This window comes from Molothrus aeneus, chromosome 6 (assembly GCF_037042795.1).
Source record: "Molothrus aeneus isolate 106 chromosome 6, BPBGC_Maene_1.0, whole genome shotgun sequence".
Taxonomy (NCBI): Eukaryota; Metazoa; Chordata; class Aves; order Passeriformes; family Icteridae; genus Molothrus; species Molothrus aeneus.
Window position 1 is genome coordinate 28,672,370 of NC_089651.1, and position 18,088 is coordinate 28,690,457.

General features: G+C 44.7%; 1 protein-coding gene across 5 annotated transcripts in view; it reads left to right on the forward strand.

The window, feature by feature from the left end:
* The window catches only part of SLC8A3 (solute carrier family 8 member A3), a 114,388-nt gene that overhangs the window by 16,759 nt on the left and 79,541 nt on the right, over nucleotides 1-18,088 (forward strand). For all 5 annotated transcript variants that reach the window (XM_066551173.1, XM_066551174.1, XM_066551176.1 and 2 more), the window contains exon 2: nucleotides 3,361-5,172. In XM_066551173.1, the coding sequence (XP_066407270.1) occupies nucleotides 3,407-5,172 (1,766 nt within the window). In that variant the 5' untranslated portion in view covers nucleotides 3,361-3,406. The remainder of the gene's footprint in view (nucleotides 1-3,360; nucleotides 5,173-18,088) is intronic.

The following is an 18,088-nucleotide window of genomic DNA, read 5'->3' on the forward strand; positions in this document are numbered from 1 at the left end:
TCAATGTTTTCTTAAGACCAGTTTTAAAATTTAATGCTTTTATTCTGTTATAAAGCATTTTTGCAGCAGTTCTCAATAGGGGGGTGACCATAAGAATGCTTCACTGTATTTTTCAGTTTGGTTAGGTTGCTGTTTTTCCTGTTAATGAACATATATTAAGATCTTATTAGACAGCATGGCTGTGAGCAAAGTTCCTGTTGATCCCACTGGGAAGTTTTATCTGTGGCAAAGAATTGCAGGATCAGGTCATTATCGTTTCATTTTAGAAAAATGATTGTGACCTCTACTCGATGTCAAAGCAAATGAAAATCAGTGAAGAAAAATGTTCCCAAATTCTGAGATTTTAGTCTGCAACACATAGCCTGAGTTTGGAGATCCTAACACATAAACAGAGGCTGCCCTGGCAGAGATTGTCTTTGAGATAACATACTATTAGTTTGATAAATAATGGTAAAATTACCCTCTGCTTAAAATCAAATTAAAAATTTAAGCAGAACTGGCAAGGTCCTGGAGTGTGTCGAGGAGTGCCTAGCAATAGAAACCATCATGGCATTACAGAAGGTAGACAGTGTTAATTACAGAAGTTGTTTGTCCCATAGAGAAGGAGGTTGATGGTAGGAGTGATTTATTTCAGAGGGCATTTACTCATTGCACTATTCCTAGACAAGGCTCTGAATTTAAGTGATACTTAGACTCCTAAATAATGTTTGAAACCAAATTTAGGTGGTTGAGTCACGTATATGTTTTTGAAAGTACTCCTGTCTTTCTGTCAGCCATTTCTACATGGCTGATCTTGGAAGACACAGCACCTACTGGATGTGGTACAGTTAAGTAGGAGCTGGGAGCTGAAAGTGTCAAGAGGTTGGTGGATACCTGCCAGCAGCTGCAGTATGGAAAAGGATGATCTGATGTGCCTGGGGTGTTTTTGGAGCTGCTGTGCTTGTGCAGCTGGTCTCTGTGTGCACCTTGCGTCAGAGGCACCTGGAATGCGTCATCTTTGCTGTTGTGTGCACACATCCACCTGGCAGCCCAGAGATCTTGGGCTTGCTCACAGTCACTGGCCCGCACATGTTCACTGGCCCTTTCTCAGGAGTTTCCTAACACCCTGCAGCCCAAAATCTAGGCAAGTACTGTGCAGAGAGGGAAGGAGGAGAAAATGGAGCATCAAACTGAATCTGAGTTGTATTTCCTGGGCAGTTCAGTCCTCGCTGTGACCCTGAGCTATGCAGGCAGTAGGGTGTTTTAGTGAGATTTCAAGGCTGGGGCTGGGGCTGTCTAGCAGTCCTCACTGGGGCTGATGTTCTTCTCATCCCTGGGAGCTCAATCAGGCACCAGGGCTGTGGGATACCAGAGGATAGGTAAGTAGGCATTGGAGTGGGAGGGTATGTAGGCGAACATGGGAGAATTACACTTTTCTGAATTAGTCCACACAGCATGAAGAACTGTATTGTTTTTTAATATCAAGGGTGTCAGATATGGATTTGTGATCCTGATACTGCATAATCAATTCTCTTCCCTCTGCTGTGCTTTGTCAGGAGCAGTTTTGTTCATTTGCAGTCTGTGTTCACGCTTTCCCTCCTGTTTTGCTGTCTTTATAGATTTTTATCTGAAAGTTGAAAATGTTTTTTGTTGATATTGGGAAGATTGCACCTGCTTTTGGAAATAGGCAAGCAACACAATATGATGATAAAATAGGCATTTGAGATGCATTTATTACTGCTGATAACACAATAATGTTGTCTGGAATATTTACAGTTCAGAGAGGAGGGTGGATCTCCTCAAGTGTTCAGGAGCTAGTTAATCTCTTGGAACTGCTATCATCTGAAGTTCAGGCATCTTGCTATAAACTGCCTGACTGGGCACCCTCATGAGACAACAGAGAGAGATGTGAAGGGACATAATCCCTTCTGGAGATGTAGATCCTAAATACATCTTTTGGGTCAGCACAGGGTGGGACGGGAAGGATCGCTCCCTGGAAATGAGTCTCTCCTCTGACTACAAAGGGAGCCCGAGAGACTTGGTTTGACTTGCTGCTCAAGATTTGATAGTTACAGTAAGGGAAATGAATCCCAGACCTGCTCATTTGGCAATACAAACCTCAATGAAAGTTAGTGGGAGTTAAGGCTTTTGAACCTTCCAAGTGCTGTAGATAATGCCACTGTTAAGGTTGATGTTTCCTGTGAGGTACTTGCCTGTGTCTGGACTCACAAATGTGATTTGTCAGTTAAGCTTGAGATCAAATTCTTCCAGAGGCCCGTTATGAAGGAAGGAGAATAGCATGATCCATGATAATGTGAAGGGTTCAGAATCCAATTTTAAATGGTGCAAGCCCTACAGCAATGTAGTCTGTAAGTAGTAGAAGGTATTGTTGGGCAGTGATATGCCAAATCTATGTGCTACATCGATCAGCTCCATTGTTTTTGTATGGTATTTTAGGTTAGAGATTACTTTCATTTTAGAAGATATTTGAAAATACATCAATTTCTTAGGGATGCAGAGGGAATGTTAGTGGGTATATGCATTTTGCTCTGTCTTCTGAGTTTCATGAGCACAACTTTTCCTAAATGTGGCATTTTTGTAGGTTTCTGTGGCCATTTAAAAGCATGATTATTGATGTAAAATGTGACTGTCCAGATGGCAAAGGAGAGGCTAGTGATAAATGGCCTTTGGCACTTTGCTGAGCATGAGTCTTCTGCCCTATTTCTGAGTTGATACCTTTAGCTTCTAACATGGACCACCTGTGCATCAGAGCTTGGGGGAGCCATAAGACTCTTCTGCAGACTCTGCAGCCTGTTAGGAGGGGCTGTTTGTGGGGATGATTTTGTCACAAAGGTACTCCATGATTTATGACTGAATCACATCCTACAAATGGACTTCATTTGGAGATTGGTTACTGGTCTTAAGTAGTACTTTTTGTGTTGCTAGAGACTGCTTGACTTGTTGTATTCCCTGGGTTCTGAGTCAGGGGGGTCCTTAGGTTTGACAGCTTGTGCTGAGTTGAAATGCTGTGCGCTGGGGATCACCATGGCATCACTAGGTGAGTGGTAGCTGAGCGTTAAGTTCTCCTGTTGCACATGATGTAGGTCAGGAATGAGCTTATATATATATATATATATATACACACACACACACACACACTTTTCCTTTGAATTACTTTTCTAGCAGTTGATCTGCAGGGCATGTAAATGCTGCAGTTTGTTAGAGTCCCTGCTAAATACCTTCTTCAAAGTGGGAGAGAGACAGCCCATACATCTCTACCAGTACTCTTCAGTGGTGAGATACTGAAGTGCGTTTGGGTAAATGTTGCATCTTCCTTCTCTCTCATGCTTCCCTCCCCCCTCTCTGTTTTGTTTGTTTCAGGTTCTTGGCCTTTTTGGATCTACACAGTGGAAGCTGCATCTTGTGTATGGCGTGGTTAAGCTTGCAGCCTGTCACCTCGGCCTTCCTCCATTTTGGGCTGGTTACTTTTGTGCTGTTTTTGCATGGTTTGCAGGTGGATGCTGGCCTGACGGGAGACTCAACCAGTACAGTACAAAACAGCTCGTGTTCAGGATCTTTTGACTGCAAGGAGGGTGTTATCCTGCCAATATGGTACCCAGAAAACCCATCCCTTGGGGACAAAATTGCCCGTGTTATCGTATACTTTGTAGCGCTGATCTACATGTTCCTTGGAGTCTCCATCATTGCAGATCGTTTCATGGCATCTATAGAAGTCATTACATCACAGGAGAAAGAAATAACAATTAAGAAACCCAATGGAGAGACCACAACAACCACGATTCGGATTTGGAATGAAACTGTTTCCAACTTGACCCTCATGGCTCTGGGCTCCTCTGCTCCTGAGATCCTCTTGTCTCTGATAGAAGTGTGTGGGCATGGATTCATAGCTGGAGACCTAGGGCCATCTACAATTGTTGGCAGCGCTGCTTTCAATATGTTTATCATCATTGCCATCTGTGTCTATGTGATCCCTGATGGGGAAACGAGGAAGATAAAACACCTGAGGGTTTTCTTTGTCACAGCTGCATGGAGCATCTTTGCTTACATCTGGTTGTACATGATCCTTGCTGTCTTCTCTCCAGGTGTGGTTCAGGTTTGGGAAGGCCTGCTCACGCTGTTTTTCTTTCCACTTTGTGTCGTTCTGGCTTGGATAGCAGATAGACGTCTGCTTTTCTACAAGTATATGCACAAAAAGTACCGTACTGATAAGCACAGGGGCATTATCATAGAATCAGAAGGTGATCACCCTAAGGGAATTGAGATGGATGGCAAGATGATGAACTCTCACTTTCTAGATGGGAACTTAGTGACTGTGGAGGGGAAGGAGGTAGATGAATCTCGCAAAGAGATGATCCGGATCCTAAAGGACCTGAAGCAAAAGCACCCAGAAAAGGACTTGGACCAGCTGGTGGAGATGGCCAACTACTACGCCTTGTCTCATCAGCAGAAGAGCAGAGCCTTTTATCGCATTCAAGCAACCAGAATGATGACAGGAGCTGGCAATATTCTGAAAAAACATGCAGCTGAGCAAGCCAAGAGAACCACTAGCTTGCATGAGGTACAGCCAGAAGAACCCGAGGAATTCATCTCCAAAATTTATTTTGACCCATGCTCCTACCAGTGTCTTGAGAACTGTGGTGCTGTCCTCCTGACAGTGGTGCGGAAAGGAGGGGACATGTCCAAGACCATCTATGTGGACTATAAAACAGAGGATGGCTCTGCCAATGCTGGTGCTGACTATGAGTTCACAGAGGGGACTGTTGTCTTGAAATCTGGGGAGACCCAGAAGGAGTTCTCTGTGGGAATTATTGATGATGACATCTTTGAGGAAGATGAGCATTTCTTTGTGCGGCTCAGTAATCTCCGTGTGGTGGAGAGTGAGGAACCTCCAGAGCTCAGTAACTCCCCATACCCAAAGGCCATGTTGGCTTCTCCTTGTGTGGCCACAGTGACTATCCTGGATGATGACCATGCTGGCATCTTCACATTTGAGTGTGACATTATACACGTCAGTGAGAGCATTGGTGTGATGGAAGTCAAAGTCCTAAGGACATCAGGTGCGCGGGGTACAGTCATAGTGCCATTTAGGACAGTAGAAGGGACAGCGAAAGGAGGTGGCGAAGACTTTGAAGACACTTACGGGGAGTTGGAGTTCAAGAATGATGAAACTGTGTAAGTACCCCATTCATTTCTGTTCTCGGGTCTAGTTATGGTATTTAACCCCACATTTTGAGTCCATTACAGGTGAATGCTGACAAGGGACAGGCTCCTTTTCTTCAGCTTTCTATCAGTTTCCCTACTTACCTCTATCAGGCAAGAGCTGACAGCAGGATTTAAGAGCTCAAAGCTCTTGTCCCTTCCCTCTTGGGAATGACAAACTGAGGCTTAGAAATACTGGGGATCAGGGATAGGAAGAAAATATATCATTCTCTGAGGTCCTGTAATAAAGCTAAGGGTTAATGGAGAGTTAAGGTAGAGAGAGAAGGAAAAAGATGAGGTTTTACTTGGCTGGGCAAATACGGGAAAGCCTCTTTTTGAACACCAAACATAGGGAACACAGAACTTTGTTGCAATCCCTAGATTAAAGGTTCATAACAATTATTCCCAGGCATGCAAGAGCTGCTCAGTAGTCCTTGGGTTTTATTTTCACACGAGCAATACTTCATACCTGCGTCCCTAGGCCTGGTTGTGCAACTGGCAGGTCTGTGTGGCAGCTAATTCCCAGCACAGGCACAGCTGCAAAGCTATTCTGCTGAACCTGAAATCCCTGCAGCCTTTATGACTCTATAGTCTACCTGTATGCCCTACATCACCTTCTCTATGATCGCTGTATGTCTGTTCATTTGCTACCTGTGGTTTTTCCCCCTTATAAAATACTGTGGCAAATGGCAATTATGGTCTAAAGCATTACAGATCACAGCCTGCCCATGTAGCTCCATGACCCAGTGTTTTCATACAGAATAAAGAAGGGAAGCAGCACCCATCCTATTAATTCAGCTTTTTTTTATTGCATACTAAGTAGCTGATGCTAAGCTAGGAAGTAATAAAGACCAGAGAGGCGATAATGTCTAATTGCTCTAAGTACCTGTTGTTAACAGAAGTGAGGAATGAGAAAAGTCCCTTAGTTGAGCAGGGAGAAGGACAGAGGTGTGAGCCTGGTGCTAAAACTCCTAAGTGCCTAGTTCCTTTTGTTAAAACCTAATCACTTGACCTATCACAGGAAGAATTGTACAGGCTTGCATCTGACGTCAGAGAAAGGAAATATTTGTACCAAACCTCCCAATACTGTGCCCAGAAGGATGTTAATATATTAAATTCTACAAAGTAGGGATGTCCTAATTTGATAGGCCCTTCTGTTTTAGCCCACTAAACCATTTAATCCAGCTAATATCCACAGTCTTGATGCTTGATTATATGTTCTTCCTGTTAGAGGAGGAGAAGCTCCTGTTCGCTGGCTTCAGCCAGTGTCAGAGCTGGAAGGGGATCAGCTGTCCTAATCTGGCCTTTTTGGGAAGATGAACCATGCAGGTCAGTCTCCTTAACTGAACCACAAGCTAATTTCTGTGGAGAAAGCAAAGAAGAATGTTATGTTTGTGGTTACAGTCTCTTGTGGGCAGGCTACCTAAAATATGATGGGTACTACTTTGCTTTAACCAGGTCTTGAAGCAGAGACTTTCCTTGCTTGAAGAAGACCATCAGTGAAAGGCTAGCAGATCTGGGGTACCAGAGAGTACTCAGAGCTGTACTCCCTTTCTCTCATGTGCTGGCTAATGGAAGACTTCTTTTTGTCTTTGAAAAGTGTGACAGAAGGTCAGAGCATACCTACAGAGTTGCTTCACTTGGCTTAAAACAAATTGTTTTCAGCAGAACCTCGTGGCACAGACTCCAATAAAAAAAAGGCAGTCCAGAAAACAAGTATGTGTAAGTTGCTTAACACTGTAGTTTTTGACCCAGCAGTGGCCTAGAGCATAGACAGAACATTTGTAGTGTATTTAAAATGGTGACCACACCTGATGCATTAATGAGACTTTCACTTCTGCATCAAAGCCCACTAGCCTCAGTGGCCATGAAGATCATGTGGCTAGCAGATTTTAATTTATTTTGAAGCTGGAATTAGTGTAGTGGCTCAACATAGCATTTAATCAAGCTAATAAGCCTAACAGGGAGGGAGATAATATCAGCCAGCACATATCTTTATTCACTCCCTATTTACTCCTTTATTCATACCTCCAGGAATTATAGGAATGGAAATTTAGTCTGGAAACATGGAGGTAGTTTTCAGTAATCAGTCTTTGGCCTTTAAATTCAGTGAACACAGGTCAGTTGCTGCATTTTGCCAGCTCCTCTTTGAGGTCCAGGTTGTAGCAGCTGTAGAAAGCTGGAAGCAGTAGTAGGTGGGTTTAATATTTTCTTCCTTCTCTGCTTTCTAAATCTGAATGTAGAAAAATAATTTTGATATTATACTTATTATTTAGGCTTCAAATAAATTTGAAGTGATTTAAATCTGAATTTTGGACTTCAGACCCGTAATGCTGCTATTCCAACAAACAGTTTGCTCAGCCCAGTTTGGGAAGATGGGTGGATAGGGTGTTTGGTAGAGTTTTGCTGACCCAGAGGGCAGTGTATGAGTCACAGAATTGCTTGGTACAAGGCTGTCTGAAGACACTGGGTCACCAAATAGCCAGAGCATTGCCTGGCTAAATATTTGAGTCTGCCTCTTAGATGCCTTGCCACTGAGGGGGATCCACCACGAGGTATTGACATCCCCTGCACACTGAAGGGGGAACCAGGAGTCCACCAAGCCCAGTACAGAACAGAGAGGACAGCAGGGAGACTAAGATGGTCATCAGGCAATACAAAGGGAGTGAGAAAGCAGTGAGAAGTTAACATGCTCCCCACTTCAGTCTACTGTTTAGATCCTTGCCTAAGAAAACTGGAATTTGGGCTCTAGTTTCCATGCTGGTGTAAAACTCCTACACCAGCATGCCTACCTCACTGCCTTAACCTTCACAGTCTTCTCATGGAGTCACTTTGATAAGATTTTTTGACTCACAGAGGAGACAAATTATTTAACAGCCTCTTGCAAACACGTAAGACAGTGCTGAGTTTTGCCGTGGCTATGCACATATGCTGAGGATCTGCAGAAGTGCAGCCACAGAGAAGCACTGGTCTGTGTAAACTGAAGGAGAGCAAAGCTTCAGTTCATGCTCTCAGCTTGCTCTCCATCACATGAACTTAAAAACTCACATTGTGCAGCAGCAGGCAATCTGTAAGCAGTTTGTAGGTTGGCCTCCTGAAGTGTAGCAATGGCTAAATTAATCCGGTTGGGGGGGGATTGGATTACACAGCATCCCTGAGATCAAACTGTAGGAGAAGCGCTGCCACCTACCAGATCCCAAGGGCCAAGGATAAGGACTTTCCCTGGAAACTAAACTAAAGGGAGAAGAGGCCTTCACTTAGATGTAACAGGACAAAACAAACAGTCTCACAGGTGGTTTTGAGAGGCTTTCCCTAAAATATATGGGACCAAAAAAAAGCTGAGTTGATTTGAGCTTTACAGAGCAAGAGGGAAATGGGTCCTGCCAGCGGGTCTTGCTTATTGCCTCTGTGGTTCTTTCTAGACTAACACAGTCAAAGTTTCCTTACTCACTTTTGGGTGGGAGCACAAAAGAATGCAGGCTGAGACGAGGGGTATTGAAACAATGCCACTATTACTGAAATACGGTTCTATGCAGAGAGTGTGTGTGTGTGTATGTATGTATGTATGGGTGTGTTTGAGTGTTGGAGAGCTGTGAACAAGCCATATAATCTTGAATGCTGTCGTCTGTTGAGAAGGGAGTTGATCAAATCTCAAATATTTGATTATGCTGCCTCCTTTTCGATACATTTTTTATTTCTGAATTCCTGAACAGTGAGGGCCAGATATAAACGAAGCAGTTAAAGTGGAATCCTAGCTCTCTTGCTGACTAAAAACCCAAAAGCTTCTTTTTTTTTTTTTTTTTTTTTTTTTTTGGCAAGATGACTGAATACTTCTATTTTAAATTATTTTGTATGGAAATAAATGTTAGGTTCTTGAAGGTATGAAAATGTAGAAGAATGATTGACCCTGCTGCTTTATCATGTCTAAGCAATAAAGAAATCATTAAGAGCCAGAAGCAAAAAATGAATTGAGGTTTAAAGGATTTTTTTTACATTAGAAAGAGAGCTCCTATCAAGTCATTAAATTTTATTTAAATTTTCTCTGTTTAAATTGTTTCTTCTGTTTAAAACTGTTGAAATTCCTATGGAAATTTGTCTATGTCTTGTTTTAGAATGTTTGGAAAGATACACAAGTTACCAATGGCTAGCTGATATGCTAGACAATAATGAGATTCTGTGGCCCTGTCACTTGCAACAGCTGTACTGACTTAAGGCTTAGTAGGTGCCTTTGTTGCTTGCTAAGTTACTTGCAGGACTTGCAGGCTACTAGAATTACAGCTATTTGCCCATAGCCTTTGCAGAGTGTTGCCTGTGGCTCAGGAAGGAACTGGCTATTGAGAGATGCTTTGGTGTTGAACTGGTATTCAGTGGGCTGCAAAGCCTCTTTTCCAAGTCAGCTTGGCTAAACTTTGGTAGCATATGGAAACCCAGAGTCCCTTATCTATGTGTGTGTTAGGCAGAGTGCTTGATATCAGAAGGGCTGTCTACTCCTTTTATACAGAGACTGCTGGAGACAAACATATGGGGACTTAATAGGCAGTGAGATACTGTTCCTTCCCTTCAGGATTTGGGTAGGATGTTGTGCAAGTTGCATGTTGCCTCTCCTTGTCTGCTTCTCCCCAGAGAATCCCACAGGCTGCTGTGTGCATGGCTGTGTCTGCACCATGAATCACTGTGAGCCTTGGGCTGTCTCCCAGGATGTGCTTAGTTTGGTAATGCTGGTCTTCCAAAGGGCTGCCATGGCACTGTGCAGTGAAAAATCATCCTCCTGTTGGGGGCTTCAGACACTTTCTGGCAGGGGGCTCATGAAATGCATGTCTTTGTGTGCATGTGGTGGCTAGAGGTGGTCCTGTCTGCATCAAGGTCACTTTGGTGCTGTGCCCCAAGGCTGCTGGTTAACAGTTGCCCCAGGGCAGACAGCACATGCTGGTGCTGCTGCCCTTTCTCCTGTGTGTTGTGCCACCCTTGTTTGGTAGGAAGGTCAGTATCCCTTTCCCCTCCTTTTCCCCTCCTGTCTAACGGGGGTTGGACACAGAGACCCTGGGCCCTAACCCCTTGCTCACTTGCCTACTGTGATGGCTCTTGGCTTCTTCCAGCAGATCCGGTCATGGTGATAGGGGAGAAAAGGGAGCGTTGGTTTTCTGCTTGAAGGATGTCATGCTGAGGTTTAGCACTGTTAGTTGGCCTTCCTTTTTGCCATGCAGCACTTGACGAAACTGTCAACCTAATTTTTTAATTTGATCACCTACACAGTCATGGTTGTGTCATTTTGAGGGGAATGCTATTATTGATACTTAGCTCTTTTGTTTGGTATTTCTTCAGTAGATCTCATAGCACTTTGCAAAGGAGATTGAGAGACAATATTCCCATTTTGCAGATGTGGAAAAAATACAGAGAAAGTGACTTCTCTTCCTTCTGGATTACCCACCAGATCAAAAGCAAAGACACGAATAAAAGCTGATCTCCCTGAACTGCTGACCTGTGCTCTATCCAGAGAAGGTCTGTGTGCGTCAAGCTTACAGTTTTCCATTACTCAGGACCACATTGAATTTTTGCAGATTCACTGACCTCTCTTCAGCTCTTGAGAGTCAGGATGGTACAGGTGTAGGCAGTAACTGGAATATCTCACTATTCCCCCAAACTGACAACAGGAACTGCAGTTTTGGATGTTCATTTTCCTAAATTAAATTTTGGCTACATGACATGGAGGTCTGCTGCATCAGCAGACTTTGCTTTATTTATATCAGCTGTGATTATGCCAATTAATGACCAAGGTAATAACAAAATTATTTTGGTACTTGAGTCTGAAATCTTATTCAATAGCTGTCATACACCATACACTGACCCTAAGACTCTGGTTCTGAGAAGACAGCCTTCAGAAAATTAAGACTTATTAGTGGGACTCCAGGCAATGAGAATTTGTTGTGTGAGGCTGATGCTTTCCTTCTCTCAGGAGGGAATGCTTCCTTCCCATTACAGCCTACTGAGATTGAATCCTCTAAACTTTTCTCTAGTTTGTCTCTATTAGTGGGTAAGCACCCCCTGGCTTTCTTTTCCTGCTTCTACAGTTAAATTAGAAGTTCTTGATCCCTATTTTAATTCACATTAAAGGAAAACAGTAGCAGACGCCCTCAAGTTAAGCAAGCTTGCCCCCACTATTTTGCCATTGATAAAGGCTGTTGTATTTGCTTTTTGCTGTGAAATTCTCCTGTCAGTTTTCTTAGCAGTATCTCAGCAGTATTTAATTTAACTGAATTCCTTTACACACATGCACAGATGCTTTAATTTCTGCTACAGTCTGTCCCACTGTGAGGTCTAGGTGATGTGACCTGCAGGGGATTTGTGTAAAGTGTCAGGGGACTGTTTCTGGAATGTCTTTAAAACCAGCCTGCAGAAATGTGAGATCTTGACACCACACTGGGAAGAAGAGAAGCCCTGAGCTGACCTTTACCTTCCCAGATAGTCCTGTTGGCAGGTGTCAGGGGGATATACTTGCCCTCTGTCCATGAAGGACAAGCAACATCCTGTCTCAGGGACTGTGACTTCTTGCCCAAAGGCATTATGTGACAGTGTTAAATAGGGGAGGCCAGGGACTCCAGCTCAAAACTGAGGCACGTGGCAGAGATCAGCTCTTCAGCAGCTCCTGGGAAGCTTATGGATTCTTCAAGAAGGCCCTTCAAAGGGACATTCTGCAATGTGTAGGAGAGGGCAGTGAAATTCCTAGTTTAGGGCAAACAGGGAAGTTCACCCAAACAAATGACACAACCAAGTTTTGGGTTTAAAAACAAAGGACCAGAACTGATCCAAGATAAAACAAGTTTACTGTGGTTTTGCCTGCTTAACTCATACCGACTCATGCCTTACTGAGTGGAGCACCTTTGCAAAATGAGTAACTTAAAGGTCATGCTGTCTACACACAGGGTTAGAGGCACAGGTTGTATTTGTTTCTCACATGTAAAGAAGAAGGAGAAAGCACAGTTTGAATGATGAAGCTTCAGGGGATTAAGAAGAGATGCTGGTGGCAAGATTGATGGACATCCCATCATATGTGCTGGGAGTTTTTTTGAAAGCCAACAGTGGGAATGCTACTTAGGGCATCATTATAAAGTGTCTGTGACTCTGACTTCTAACAAATTAGAGTGCCAGTAGAATTTGTGTTAAGTATGGTCTTATCCTTCTGTAAATGAGATGAAGAGAACAATGGTGTCTAAAGTATCCCCACCCAGAGGTCCTTCAGCATGTTTTTGATGTGATTAAAGAGGAGCAGCTCATGGTGCAAGATGGCAGCTGTTTCAAATGAGAGCTGATTTACCTGTTGCTAGCAGTGTGATTTGGTTTTTATTTACCTCATGTCAGGAAAAAAGGTGATAAAAGAATTTGCTATGCTGGCTGATTGAAGCACCAGGGACCAAGTTCATCCTCCATTTAGCTTCAGTAAAAACAGCAGATTAAAGCTGGGAGGAATGTGGACTCATACATATTTACAGCTGTCTTAGCAGATGGGCTGTTGACAGATGAGGCCCCTCAAGTCTCTGCCTGGGTGCTGGGTGCCAGCATGTATTGCTGAGAGCATTTCAGCTGAAGTCAGTCCTGGTGTTGAGCAGGCACTGGCTGCTTCCTGTGTGAGATGGAAGTGAGATGGAAGTCTGAATGTCAAATAGGACCAGTTCTTCCTGCCAGGCTTTGCAGGAACTGTCCTTAGGAGGCCGGTGGAGACATCTGCTGAGGTGCCACAGAGCCTGAGCAGCTTCATGTGGAGCATGGTGCAGCCCCAGATCTGGACTGCAGTAACTGGAAACCTTCCTCTGAACAGCACATTCCTAACAGCTTCTCCTTATCCTGCCTCTCTCCTTTCACATCCTCATGTGGAGACCTTCTGGGTGTTAAAAGCAGACCAGAACTTGATGCTCTACATGAGCAAAAGCCATGGCTCTGTTCTCCTGCTCCTTTTGTTAGATGGTAGAAAATCTCCTTTGGTGTTTCCCGGTGCTGGGCAAGAAAGAGACTCCTTTCTTCCCTGTTCACCTCTCTAAAGAGATTCTAGGAGTGGTTGCTCCTGCCTGTGCTGTGGCTGTTTGGCTGTGTGTGTCATTGGTGTTTTATCTCCTGCTGCACCTCTTTAGTGATCTATGTAAAAGGATGTTGTTAAAGTGAAATGGGTTAGGAATTACCTTTTGTGCTTCCATTTTTCTTTCCATGAGATCAGCAAGCCAAATGTGAACTGCTCTCAGAAAATTACCTACCTGAGCACTGTGCTGCTTGACTTTTATCATTTAAAGAGAAAAGGGTGATAAAATGATCAATATTTAACATAGAAATTTTGCTCCACTTACCTGTGCTTTATCTGTTTTCCCTCCTGGGTTGGTCTCTCCTTTGCCTCATCTGCTTGAGAGTTTTGGTTTAATACTGCTATTCCCATTTCCCTCAGTAAAGACAACTAGATCACAATGCTATTTAGGAAGGATGTGCTGGGACCAGTGCATTGGCTTTGCAAGATATCAAATGCGCTGTTTTCTAAGACATCAGAAATGGTTACTTTTGGGGTGGGTTGTGGTGGGCATTGGTAGCTCACAGTAGTTTTCTCATTCTGTGGTGTAGCTGGGAAGAGGGAACATGTGAATTGGCAGTTTTTCCCAGATGTGTCCTGTTAGCTCACACCACCAGAGGTGGGCAGAACTCTGAATGATGCAGAAGGACAGTGAGCTGACTATGTATGAGCAATAAGTGCTTGCCTGGTAGCTGGGCTCCCAGGGTTTCATCAGCTGGATCCCCTAGACCCGTACCTGAAAGCTGTGGCAGGGTGGAGGAGCCTGGCTACTGCTGGTGTGAGAGGCTGTAGCACTGGGAAGGCATGAGGAGCTGAGCATGCTATCTCAGTGGCATGGTGCCTGTCCTATTGCAAAGTCCTAATTTTCTGTGATTAGCAAATTCTTGACATAATTGTCTTTCTTGCTCTTTTTGTGGCCTGAGAAATGGAGCAGTGCTAGACATGGTCTGTGGGAGTCAGAGCTGATGGCAGCTTCAGTAGGTCATTAGACTTTGTGGTGGGCAGCTGGTGCTGGCTTTCCCTTGAGGTACTAACAAAAAAAAAAGTCAGAGGCCTCATTAACCCATCCTTTATATGGTATGGGGCAGCAAAAAACCAGCATAACAGATGTGACATCGCCCCTGGCTTGACAGTAAGCTGTAGACAGCAGAGGCCGAGCAGGAGAGAAGTGCAGATTGGTTTCCTTGGAGCACAGTGCCCAGGAGAGAGGGTAAAGAGCAAAGGATCTGCTGCTTAGAGCGCTGGGAGAACATCAGTAAGTGACAGGTGGGTTTTTTCTTCTCTAAGCTCTGTGTGGAGTAATAGAACCCCTCTGTGTTCCTGTGCAGTGCTTTTGGCCATCCAGGAGGCCAAAAGCATCATCTGGAGGAGGTGAGGTGCCATGATGCAGAGGCAGCAGGGCAGCTGGGTTTGCAAGCCTGGTGCTGCAGCTCTCCTGGAACGATCTGGCTGATGACAGAAAAACTCAGTGAGTCCAGACTAAAATGAAGAGCAAAGTCCAAGGATGAAATAGGCCACTAGCTTTGGGCGCCCAGGCAATGGAAGCATGGCCAGCCTCAGGGGAAAAAGCTCCTTTGTGCTGGGGTCACTCTGTCTGGCTCTGAGGGGCCAGGGTGGTCATTCGCAGCTCTGGGGCATTTGAAGGCAGGACAAATGGATGAGCAGGCTGAGGGAGGACCTTTCCCAGCATATGCTGTATTGACTGGAGTCCCTGAATGCCCTAGCCTGAGACAAGACCAAATGCCTTTGGAGACAGCTTCTTGGAGTCTTTCTGAAGAAGACTGAGATTCCCTCGTGCGCGTAGCCTGACGTGTCATACCTCACGTGGCGCCATATTTCCTGTCCCCACTCTGGGAATGGAGCCCAGCAGTTGCCTGGGCAGGGAATGGTGACTGCTGTTGGCAAGGGATTTCTCCCTCGTGGTGTAGGGCTGTCCTGGTGGCAAGCAAAGGAGTTTCTCAGGGCTGTGAGGTTGTGAAGGAGAGGAACAAGTATGCAGCATCAACAAACTTCTGCTAAGGGTACCTTTCTTTCAATTTGATGGGGGGAGATGATTTTTTAAAGTGAATTGCTGTATAAGGTAATGGCCTGCTCCCTGGAGAGAACATCTAATGGAATGAAAGGGTATCTCTATCTTGTTTTGGGCGGTGAGAGCTTCCTCGAACTGCTGCCCAGAATACTTGTGAGACACCCTATAATTCAATTAGAAGTACCCTCCAGGGAGCATATAATTATATCATATCTATGAAACATAATGACAGCCCCCTCATATCACATGGTGAGCAACTGTCTGCTGCTGCCCAGAACCTTTCACCGGTAAGGAACTAATCTGCTTAGCACAGATTGAACTCGGTGGTGTACAGTACTTACCCAAATGCTTCTGAAGGGAATCCCTGCCAGCAGAATAAACCTGTTAGCAGCATGTGAGCATCGCTGTAACCGCATTTCTCTCCCCAGCCTTCAGGCCACTCCAGCCAGGGCTGTTCACCTGCACCTTTGCCATCTTCTCTAAAGCTTCTTGGGAATTTTAAAGACTGGGAGGTTTTCTTTATGCCTTTAGACTTTTCTTTTTGCCCCTTATTGTGTAGTAATAGCCAGTGATACAGTGTGCACTGCAGGGATTGAGGTCCATAATAGGCAGTGTCCTACCATTCTGCTGGTAGTTTGTAAGATTTCAGTACAAGTTAGGATGTTGTGGGAAGAAGAGCAATTGTACTACCAGTTGAAATGAGTTTCCCTGGTGTGAACCACAGCAGTGCAGCATCTCAAAAGGTTTTAGACTAGAAGTGAGGAACACTGACCACCACGTAGAGGACTTCTGTGGGATACTGTAATTCCAACTAATTCTCACAAGAGACATCAGCTTCAGTCAATCTGCAGAAGACCGTAGGGGGAGAGGAGGGTGGGGTGTTGGTGTGACTTTCAAGTACCCAAAGAAATCCTGTGGAGGAATTTCCTGACCCACAGTAGAAGTCAGCTGGGAAACAGCATTGTCTGGCTTGTGATTGAAGAATAGCCCTAGTCCAGAGAGGACTGACAATGCTCTGCCAAGATTGGGCTGCCCCCAATCCTGCCGTAGTTAGTTCAGCAGCCTCAGATGACTCTCACAGAAAGCTCATCCACCTGCATGAGTAAACTCATCTACCGGTCACAGGATTGTAGTTGCTGTAGGTATTGTCGAGTTGCTGTCTGTCAGCCTCCAAGTGCCTTTTTGCCCTCGGATCCCAGAGCTCTAAGGGAGTTGGACACCTCTGAAATATGAGGCAAGGACCTTTGATAGATGATGGAGACAGTGGATGAGTGAGGTTTCCTTCCATTAAGAAGCAGGAGAACGTCATGCTGAACTTGAAGACAATGGATCTGAGTCCCAACGTGTGTCCTTGACTGCCATTTTGGGGGTGAATCACCACAGGTGGAGCCGAGTTTTTTTAGATGGCACTAGGGTGCAGCATCTTTTTTAGGAAGGAATTCTTCACAGAAATGGTGATTGGGTAGTGGAAAGGGCAGGGAGGTTCTGGTGTAGTCACCGTCCCTGGAGGTGTTTAAGGAAAGGCCAGTGGAGCTCAGTGTTCTGGTCTGAGTGACAAGGCGATGTCATAGGATGGACTGTTTGGTCATAGGATGGACTCAATGCATCTCAGAGGTCTTTTCCAACCTAACTGATTCTGTCATCTCTGTGATTCTCTCCTTGGAGACAGTTCCATGGGGAATCACTGGCCATCAGGGCCCTAGTGGGGGTGTGTCCAGGGCTCAGCTGAGTTCTGCTGTGAATTGCTAAGTAATCTGGTAAAAGGCAGATAGAGAGCATCATGGTTGGAATGCGAAATGGATGAGAGTTTCTTGCTAAGAACCATGGGGCCTTGGTCTTCTCCTCTAATGTGGGGCTGGGTTTACTTCTGCAAGGGCTCCTTGGTCAGTGGGAATGTCTCGGAGAGGAATTCATCTCCTATTTTCTTCTCCACTAACTGGTAGGAGAGGAAATTTCAGTCTTGCTGAGGCAAGAGAAGGAAAGGAGGAGCTGATCTCTGCTCTTTCTGCTGTCTCTATTCCCCCACCCCAGAAAAAAATCTAGCAAAAAAATCTAGCACTGATGGAGTAGAAACACAGTGGAGCCTACCTGCTTTCACTACCTACTGCCAGTGAATGCTTCAGCAAACTGGGAGGGCATCTGTTCTTCTTCAGTCAGCACTGGTTTTGAGCATGGCTTGAAGTGAAGGGAAAACCAAGATTCTTCCCCATGTTTAATTTCTTCTTGGCATCTAGGTATCTGTAATGATGATCCCCAACTCCAAGCAGTGCAGCAAAGCAAGAGTTTTGGTATGAAAGAAAATGCTGAATCATTGTGTAAATCCTGGTGGGTCTTGAGCACCATATCCTTATGCAGAACAGGAGACTTAAACACTTGAGACAGGCTCCCACTGGCTGCATTTGACTTGTGTTTTCACCACAGCTCTGGAGTAATGCTCACTGCTCATGTGCATTTGTTGGCTTTCTGTTCCTGGGGAAACTCCTTTTACCAGCTGGCTCATGCTTCACTTGGCCCTAGGAGCAGTTGCATACTTTTTCTGTAACAAGGAGGTGGGACAGTAGCACAGTCAAAGTTATCTGACCTCCTGTAGGCAGAGTACTGAGAGACCCTGAGGAATATTGAGGAAACATTATTTGGTTACCCTGGGCAGTTTCTCATAACAATTAAAGATATTTTGTGGTTTTATTTCTCTTTTTGTATGGAGGGAATCCAAAATTACTCAACAAATTGAGCAGCAGAATCATTTTATCTACTGAGAAAAAGTGAGTGCCCATAGGCATGCTGTGTTTGCCAGCCACCGGTCCTGTGAGGTA